Below are 10,464 nucleotides of genomic sequence, written 5' to 3'. Positions count from 1 at the left end.
TAAATAGCTGCGAATTTTGAGGCAGAAGCATTCAGAGTGCAGCAGGACCATTTCAAAGCGAGGGCCATGCTAGGCACCACCAACTGCAGCCGTGTGTGTGTTCTTCATTTTCTGCTGCCAGATGATGCTGGAAGTTACCCAAAAGTTGTACATATGATAGATCCATGCATCTGATGATGTGAGTGTAGTCTTGTTTTCCAAATGCATAGTGAAACATTATAGTAAATGCGACTGGTTACAGCAATTTGTATTTTTAGTCATTCATAGCTGTCATGGTCTAGCCAGTTTAACACATTCGCATATAAAGTTAATCATTCATGTCAGTTTCTCTTATGGGTACCACCATTTACTTTCCTATGTAACTGGTGTTAGTTAGACAGAGTGAAAGGCGATAAATTACTCTCATGGGTTGGAATGCCAATTACTGTTGTAATATGGTTTGCATTGTGGTGATTGCACTTCAGCAAATTGCAGTCAGTATGAAGACCAAGCCTGCAAGCAGATTTCTGAATACCTAGAATTTTACACTTTTTTTGGTGTAGGTAACAAGAAAAGGAACAGTTATATAAACAGCTGGGAAAATAATCAATCAGTACTATTTCTGTTTAATTTCATACCAACTTATTACATCAGTGAATTATTTTATTTTTTTCCTGTAAGGAACAATATGTAAGTATGAGAATATAATACATTATTTTCTGGTACATCAGGAAGAGATGAGATATGTAAATTACTTCCATAAATTGTGAGTGGTTTTTTTTTGGTTTGTATATCAAAGTCCCTTTGTTTCTCAGTCACATACTTGAGGACAGCATTCACAAACAGTCTATTGTTCCAGTTGGTTTCACTTGTTATGCAGCCTGTGGCAGTAAAGAAATTTCACTAGAAACAGGTCATTACTGTCACATTTTTTCTTGTCAAAAAGCAACTTCATATTACTCGAGCCATCTAAATTCTGAAGTTTTCTCTATTTATCCATTTTAACTGAGTGTAGATGTGCTTGTGAATGCCATCTCTCATCATTCTCTTATCAGCACCACAGAGTGCTTTTACCCTGCATGTTCGTAGGCAGAAAAGAAGGAAAAAATCATTGCTGGTACATATGTGGCAATTGAAATATTCTGGCAGATATAATTTGTCATGCACTTTGTAAAAATTGCCTTCTTACTGCATTTTACCAGGGTAAGTATTGAATCTAATAGACATGCAAATTTTATATAGTTACAATTTTTGTACAGATGGAATTGTGAAATATGAAATTAAATGGACGTCCTTCTGTTCTTGTATAGTTCCTCTTACATGAGAAAATTATTGTTGGAATAATTAATAGTGCTACTGCAAATGAACTATAATGGTAACTGACAAACTTTCATAGAAATAATCTTATTTGTCTTCCATGCATATTTATTTATTCTCTAGAAGGAGGATACGCAACTTTCACTTGACTTGAAAACAATGATGGAATGATTTAACATTGTGGTTGCGAAAGACACACAGAAAATTGTACTAATGCCTGATGGCTGTAATTCACTTAACTCTAACCAAAAAACCATAGACTGCATTACTGATGCTCATATCTATTCAAAATATTTAAGTTATGTTATACAAGAGTAATAAATGCTTACATTTACTACTTCACTGTTTCGGTAATAAAATATAGAATTTCTAAGAAAATAACATGTATTTTTACAACCTACTTAAATTTTAAAAAAAGATATGGCACTACACCAAGAAAATTGCTCTGGTACATTGATACAGAGGTATGGAAGTTGCAGCTATGCTAAACAGGAAATGCTAGCAATGGTGTCAGCTACACTGCATACATAATTTGCTATTTCTGGCAATTGAAAAAAAAAAGTTCTGGAATGTGAACTGATTACCTCACACAGAAACATCCTAAACTTAAACTTATATCATACAAATTGTACAGATTTTTCTTTAGTGTATAATAGCTGAAAGAATAATGATCTGGTGCATTTTTCATAAATTTACTTTAGACATTGATGTGATATAGTATATGGATGAAAAATGTTTGTAGTATTTTGATTTATTCATATAATTTTAGCCAATATTTTCATAGCTATAGAACCATAGATATTTACTGGTTGCATATTATTAATAGAATTTTGTACATGTTCACAGGAAGTTACGTTTATGGAAAGCACTGGAACTAAAACTGGACTCTTCTAGGACAGAACAACTCAATGTTTACTATACTCAGCAAATAAGGAAAAATCAGGAAAGAGCAATATTTCACTTTGCTCATTGTGTCTCCTTGCCCGGTAAATAGCTGAAGGATTCAGTAGCTAAAGGTGCAACACAGGGGCGATAAATGTCAAAGAAGAAAAATCACTATCACAAAGAGAGTAAGAGGAGTACATACTGACAGAAGGAAGTGAAATTCAGAGGAGAGACTAAGAGTGAGGGAAAAATATCTCTGCTTCATTCTTTGAAAGGTACATTTGAAGCCATAAAATTCAAGTTTCTCTGTCGAAGCTTTGAAGCATGTACTGTGTCAGTTTTACATGTTGTCACATTGCTTAAAAAGTTGGTACAAGGTAACAGAATCCTATTGTATTTTTTATGCATAGGAAGTGTGTTCATACTTTCTCAGTTATGAAATGAAAATGTTCTTAAAGTGGTAATTTATGTTCCGTGACAAGGAGGTTTACTACATATCAAAAGATACATATCATCTATGCTGTTGTATGGCTATAAAAACTGAACTCTCTTAAAGTATTATGTGAAATGCTGTTTTGTTGAAAACTGACATGGTGAGATATTGGCTGTGTAAACAAGAGGTTAACTCTTACAAACAAGTAAATCAACAGCAATTGACTGTTCTCAATAAACAGCATTATTAACAATGGCCTGTTGCTGATTTCCTGTTCTGTAGGAATTAACCTGTGTGATATAAAATATCTAGAAGCAGCAGGAGTGTGGTTATGGAGGAAGATGACCAAAACCAAGAGTGAACAACAAATGAAATTGTACTAAAAGGAATAAATCCAGAGAGAGCTCTCAAAAAACAACTGGAAGAAGGCATAACAGGTCTATTAAGATTTTTTTTGGGACAACATTGTTTGGAAGGAAGGGAGAAATGAAGAGAATTACAGGCAAGTGGATCGTAGAGACAAGACACAACATTTTTCTGCAAATAGGAAGTTCCACAGCTAAAGTTTATTGTTCAATAATATTATTATTTATATGTTTGGGCTTTTATAGAGGATGTACAATCACTAGTTCGCTTTAGTCTTTACATCTTACCAAAACTTCTTCCTACTTCCATTATTGTCCTAGGTCCATGCATTTTTCATTTTCAGACTTCTTTCTGCCAGTTGTTTGGGCATGAACTTAAAAGAGGTGAAATTGTGTTTTTATGCCACCCGTGACTTCCTTGAGATTCTTTCGATTGTTGGCTAGCTGTTGTATTTGATTTTTCAGGTTACCTTTACTATGACAAAGATTTTCTGTTAATCGTGTCACAGATTCATGCTATATATCCATGAAATTTTATATGTCTTTTCTTTGTAATTAAACTAAATAATTCTGTTAGGCAGTACAATCTTTCTGGTGCATCCAGATACCATCTTGAATTATAGGGCCTGAATGTTAACAATGATGTAGAGAGAGAGGGAGAGGGAGAGACTGCGTGGGTGGTGGGTGGGTGAGTGAGTGAGTGGGAGGGTGGGTTTATGGGTTCATACCTGGGTAGGGGTGGAAATTTTTGATGCTGTCACAGTGAGTGCTGTGGATCTTTTCTGGATGTAAAGGGCGACCGGGGCTACAGACTTGCCACCTCTCCCCCTGCTAGTGCTGTGATAGATAGAAGGGCAGCAGTCAGATCTATAATCCAGACACGAGCCTGGATCTTCTTGTAAGTGGCCAAGATGTCAAGCCCGACTGAGGGCAGCTCGATTGGTTACAACAGTGAGTACTTGGGAATGGGGCTGGACCTCTGAAACGATTTGCAAATAATGAAATATAAACAATAAATAGTAACTGTGGAAAAGCCATTTTCAGAAAAATATGGACCCCCCTCACAAGTTCCCGTTCTAAATTTATGGAGGTTATTATTTCTAGTACAATGACGATTGTGATAGTGAGGGAAAATGCTGTGTCTACGCACGGTCCATTTGTCTTTTATAACAGTTCATTACCTGTAGCAAATAGCAAATACAAGCCGGATTAAGTAAGCAAATAACGCAAAATGCAGAAAAGCAAACAGTTGCCGAGAGGGGCAAGGAGACACGAGAGTGGGGAGGTAACGGGGAACTGCACACTGCATCTCGCAGCTGTCTAGGTCGCAGAGTGGGCACGCGCTCCCACCGCCCCCACCTCGGAGCCGGCCCGAGCGTCACCGGCGACTTCGCCCTCTCCGCCGTGCCGTCCGCGCGACGACCCCGGCTGTGCCGTGGGCGCGAGGCTCAGCAGCTGGCGCAGCAGCATCTGGTCCTTAGCACTGGCCCCACCCGCGCTGAGGCCACCGGGAGCGGGAGCTGTGTGGAGGGGTGTGCCGTTGGCCAGGCCTTCGCGAGCCGCGGCCAGCAGCTGCGGCTTTTCCGACAGCGTGTCCGTCAGCGATGCTATCAGCACGTCTGCAGGTAAGAAATCGTTCGTCACATTCCGTAGATCCCATCGAGAAGTACAACTTTAGAGGACAAGGTGCCAGTATACATTAACATTTGACAAAGACATCATAGAAATTTTCTTTGTGTACTGCTTTGCCAATAAACTCTACTATACAGCTTAAAGGTAATTGTGAGTCTGCCATCTAAATTTAACGAGTAAATTACAGGAAAGATGTATGTGTCAATCGAACAGCAGTTACAGTATACTGTGACGGTGATATTGTTCACAATGTGGGCTGGAGACATCATCTGGATTTCACACAGGGAAGAATTATCGGGAAACGTGAAAAAGGTTCAAGTGTGACGAGTGTAGCCCAGGAGTTTGGTATTGCTCACAGCAGTTTCACACACTCGGGGAGTGTTGCGAACCACGAGCACTGCTGCCTGATGGAGAGCAGGCGGCTGACCGTGGTCAACTACAGCTGCAGGATTGCGAGGCGTGCAGTAGCACGTTGAGTGTGTGAGACTGGGATTTTTGCCTGATGACCAGTCCGTCATGTTCCACTAACACCTGAACATTGGTTGCACTGTTTGCAATGGTTCCAAGAGTAAAGGGACTGGACCAATTAGAGGAGTGGGGTATGCTCTTCTCAGACGAGTGCAGATTTAATCTGATAAGTGATTCTGGACATAACTTCTTATGGCGACAGATGGGAACGTGTAAAGCACCCGGGAACAAGGTTGAACATGAATGTTTTGGTGGTCCAGGTGTTACAGTAAGGCAAAGTGTAATGTTGTTTGACTGTACTGATCTCCAAATGTTTGAACAGATTATACTTGCCAGTCAACAATGATGTGGCACTGTATTCCTTCACACAGGTGGAGGACGTCGTCGAATGAGAGGATTTTCGACGAGTGGACTGACCTGCCCTGCCCTGCCCTGCCCTGCCTAATGTAAACCCCGTCAAGCACATGGGGGTGACGTATTCCAGCACAGCCACATGTGACAACCATCCAGCAGTTGTCAACCACACTTGCAAAGGAATGAAACTGCCTACCATCCTAGTGGACCCCATACGGGTCCGGGCGTTGGAATATGCCTGAGGTATTCCTGCCTGTCGTAAGAGGAGACTAAAAGGTGTCTCACAATTTTCAGCCATATCAGTTCAGGTCCCATTTTCTGGTTTGACCTGCCACTCCCCACATTCTACAGAAGTGCAGGCCATATGGGGAAGGACACCTTACATGGTGCATGAGTTGTCCATAGTGCCCTTAGATTCGATCTCCTTAACCTCTTCTCATGGCTTTGCATCTCCACCTGCAATTCAACTATTTCAGTGAGGACACTTTCCAGGGTATGTCATCTTTTTCCGTTGTCTGCTGTCCTCTTTTGCCCCATGACAATATTCCTCGGTGCCCGATATCCAGCATGGTAGCCAGCCTGTTGGGGTGGGGCTGTCATGTACCCATTTGGTGGTAGCCCCCTGACAACACTGCCGATGCCCAAGCTGTAAACTCCCCATGTATGCCAAGGAGTAGATGCCCATCTTTGTGGGGCACCCGGACTCCCAGCATGCCAGGTGGCCTTTGCTGTGGCTGGGTGGTGCCCATGGGGAGAGCCCCTGCTCGGAGTGGGTGGCATCAGGGTGGATGACCCACAATGAAGCGGACTAAGTTATCTTTTGCTGGGGACTGAATGCCCCCAGCAGTCTCTAAGAAAGGAAAGGTTGATTACAACACTGACAGGTATGATCCTAAATCATTCCCCTCCCTAGCAACACGTTGGGAGGAACGTAGGGCTTCAGAGCAACAGGATCCCTATTTGCCATGTTACTTAATTTGCAGCAGAGCTGATGTGTACTGCTTTCTGGAAACGAAGCCTCTGTTTTTTGTTGAGCACCTAGAGGATAACTTTGGGGAAGTGACAGCGCTGTCCAAAATACGCAGTGGGTTGATTTTGATTCAGACGGCATCTCCAACCCAATCCTGGGCGTTACTCACCTGTGACAAGCTGGGTGATATTCCTGTTTGTCACTCCCCACAAAAACCTCAATATGGTCTAGGGAATTATTTTTCATCATGACCTCCTGTTACAGTCCGATGACGAGCTATGTGCCAATTTAGAATGGTGGGGTGTCCATTTCGTCCAGCACATTTACAGGGGACCCAAAGACAATAGGGTTGCTTCTGGTGCCTTCATCTTGGCCTTTGAGAATGATTCATTGCCTGAAAAGGTCAAGGTGGTGGTGTACTGATGTGACGTCAAACCCCATGTCCCTCCCCCTATGCGGCTCTTAAAGTGCTGGAAATTTGGGCATATGTCCTCCCGGTACCCTTCCAGTGCTACATGTAGAGACTATGGACGTTTGCTGCATCTGAATACTCCATGTGCGCTGTCTCCCGCCTGTGTGAACTGTGGACAGCATCACTCCTGCCCCCTGAGGAACTTACACAAATTTCACTCCCTGTGCTCACCAAAAGGAGTGCAAAATTATGGAGTACAAGACCCTGGACAGGCTATCTTATCATGAGGCTAAACTCGAATATGAAAGATTAAACCCTGTTCCCATGCTATCTTCTTATGCTGCCACTGCAACGGCGTTGCCATCACTGATGCCATTATGCCCATTGTCTAAGGTTGCTCCACTGGGCGCTCAGGGCCGCCCATCTCCCTCCCCCATCCAGTTGGCTGGGGGCATGTTGTCTTCTGTTGCTAAAATGCCAGGTACATTGATCCCCTCCCTCCAGCTGGAGAAGCAATGGTATCCTCTACTGTGGAAGGGGTTCCTTGGGACTTTACCTTCCACGGTCCTCACAGTGGTTGAAAGAGCCACTGGCTGCTGGTCAAAGGGCTTCACGGTCTTCCTCTGTCCCTATAGCTACTCCCAAGAAGCCCTCACAGCAAGTCCCTAAGGAGCAGTAAGAGGGGAAAACTTCAAAGAAAAAGTCAAATGGGAGCCTCCAGTGCCCCCTACACCAGCACTCCCCCACGGCTCTACAGCCAAGGATGAGGTAGAGACTCTGGCATCCCCTGAGGATCTAGCTCTCGCAGATGCCATTGTACTGGATGCCAACACTCAACCAGTGGCAATAGGTGTTGCTGAGGCTTAATTTGCCTCCCTGGTCACTCCATGCCACCCCAGATGACAGAAAGCATCATTCTCCAGTGGAACTGTGGTTTTTAAGCATACACCTGCTTTTTGCATTGTCCTTCAGGAGACCTGGTTTCCTGCAATGTGGACCCCCTCCCTTCATGGATACTGCTGGTACCACAAAAACAATCCTGCCTGTGACAGTCTGTCAGGTGGAGTATGTATTTTTGTTCTTACCACTGTCTGTAGTGAACCTGTGCCCCTTCAAAGATCTTCAGAAGCTGTGGCTGTCAGGGTGAGGACAACACAGGAAATTACCATCTGTAACATCGACCTCCCTCCAGATGGTGAAGCACAACCCCACATTTTTGCTGCACTCATTTCGCAACTCCTCCCACCTTTCCTCTTTCTGGGTGATTTTAACACCCATAACCCTTTGAGGTGGGGGGGGGGGTCAAGGTTAATAGCTGTGGCAAAGATGCTGAGGACCGTCTAACTCACCGTGAACTTTGCCTCCTAAATACAGGTGCCCCCACTCATTTCAGTGTGGCACATGGCACATATTCGGCCATTGATCTCTTGGTTTGCAGTCCTGGCCTCCTCCCATCTATCCATTGGAGAGCACATGATGACTTGTATGGTAGTGACCACTTTCCACTCTTCGTACTACTGCAGCATCTCTCATCTCGACACTTTCCCAGGTGGGTTCCTCCCAAGGCTGACTGGAACACTTTCACATCCACTACCAACATTGAGTATCCGCTGGATGCTACCATCGATGAAGTGATCCATGTCATCACTAATACCATTGTTGCCACAGCCGAATCAGTAATCCCTCATTCGTCCAGTTTCCCCTGGTGGAAGTCAGTACCTTGGTGGTCACCAGAAATCGCTGCAGCCATTAGAGACCGTCGCGGGCCCTCCAACATTGTAAGCACCACCCGTCCCTGGAGAATCTTAATGCCTACAAATGGCTCCAAGCACAGGTTCGCCTCCTCATCAAACAAAGGAAGCAGGAGATTGGGAATGCTATATCTCCACCGTTGGCACACGAACCTCCCCTTCCCAGGTTTGGACCAAGCTCTGCCAACTTTACGGCTATCGGAACCCAGCAGGTGTCCCTATAATTTGCAAAAATGGAGCTGTATCTGCCAATGCCAACATAATTGCAGAGCATCTGGCTGAGCATTATGCTTGCATCTCTGCGTTGGAGAATTACCTTCCCACCTTTCATCTCCTCAAACAGAGGGTGGAGTGACAACACTTCTCTTTTGCTCCACGCCACCTTGAGCCATATAATGCTCCCTTCAGTGAGTGGGAATTTGTCAGCGCCCTTTCTGACTGTCCTGAACATCCCCTGGCCCAGATGGCATCCATTCACAAATGCGCGGATTCCCAACGCCACCTCTTGGTGTCTTCAACTGCATTTGGAGTGTTGCAAAATTCCCATCACAATGACGGGAAAGTGTAATCGTTCCAGTCCTAAAGCCTGGGAAGAACCCACTAGATGTTGACAGCTATTGTCCCATCAGCCTCACCAACATTCTGTTTGAGCTGCTTTAACGTATGGTGAGCCAGCAGTTGTGTTGGCTCCTTGAGTCTCAGAACCTCTGGCTCTGTCCCAGGGCGGTTTTTGCCAAGGATGCTCCACCACCGACAACTTGGTGTACCTGGAGTCTGCCATTCGATGAGCCTTCTCCTGGAGACAACACCTCGTTGCCATCTTTTTCGGTCCCACAAAGGCCTACGGTACCACTTGGCGACACCACATCCTCACTACTCTGCACGAGTGGGGTCTTCGGGGCCCACTCTGATTTTTATACAGAACTTTTTGTCACACCGCACTTCCAGAGTTTGCTTTGGTTCTTCCCATAGTGCACCCCACATGCAAGAGAATGGGGTCCCGCAGGGCTCTGTCCTAGGTGTCCCACACATTTTAACTGCCACCAGTGGTCTCACATTAGCAGTAGGATCGTCAGTATCTCCCTATACGCTGACGATTTTTGTGTTTCGTTCTGCACCTCTTCTACTGTTGCAGCTGAACGCTGTCTGCAGGGAGCTATACAGAAGGTGCAGTCGTGGGCCCTTACTCACACGCTTTCATTTTTCGGCTGCCAAAACTTGTGTGATGCACTTCTGTCATCGTCGTACTGTCCACCCCATCCATATTCAGTCTCTTCTTCATGAACTCGGCACTTCCCCCTTAACACCCTTCCTGCAGGCCCCCTTCCATACACCTCCATGGTCCATACCTCGGCCACAGCTTTGGCCGGATCTATTGCAAGGCCCCAAAGACTCAGTTCCACCTGCGGCCCTCTGTCGGCATTTAATATCTCTTCTTAGCCAGTATGAGGGCTCAGAAATAATCTAAACTGATGGATCACTGGTTGACGGTCTTGTTGGCTACACTTACACTCATGTTGGCCATACTGAACAACACTCTTTGCTGGACTGCTGGACTGTTTTCACAGCAGATTCTACTCTATAGTGTGTTCCAGGAAGAATGGTCAATATTCAAGGGTATGACAGGAATGATCATATGAAGCAAAGAAAACTTATATTGACATATGTCCTGCATGAAATCGTTTCCGAGATAGAACACATTTAACGTAATTTCTTATCGATTTTCTTTGAAAGCACTACATCACAGACGCCATCAGCATACACTGTGTCTGTATATTCTTCATTGCTGTAGTTCTGTGGCATTTTAGCCAATGTGTGTACAACCACAGTGAATTGACACTTTCCTCAAATACAGACTCAATCGCTTGCACTACTTTACTGACAACACACTGTGGATA

At 44.3% G+C, this 10,464-nt stretch overlaps 1 protein-coding gene across 1 annotated transcript in view; it reads right to left on the bottom strand.

Annotated features, from left to right (window-relative positions):
- Nucleotides 1-585: 585 nt before the first annotated feature.
- Nucleotides 586-10,464, bottom strand: part of LOC126215147 (uncharacterized) — a 393,554-nt gene continuing 383,675 nt past the window's right edge. Inside the window, exon 12 of the mRNA XM_049941808.1 lies at nt 586-4,598. Within this exon, the coding sequence (XP_049797765.1) occupies nt 4,300-4,598 (299 nt within the window). The 3' untranslated portion in view covers nt 586-4,299. The remainder of the gene's footprint in view (nt 4,599-10,464) is intronic.

Source organism: Schistocerca nitens, chromosome 12, assembly GCF_023898315.1.
Source record: "Schistocerca nitens isolate TAMUIC-IGC-003100 chromosome 12, iqSchNite1.1, whole genome shotgun sequence".
Taxonomy (NCBI): Eukaryota; Metazoa; Arthropoda; class Insecta; order Orthoptera; family Acrididae; genus Schistocerca; species Schistocerca nitens.
The sequence above is the reverse complement of the archived record's forward strand: the minus strand, read 5'-3'. Positions and strand labels throughout refer to the sequence as shown.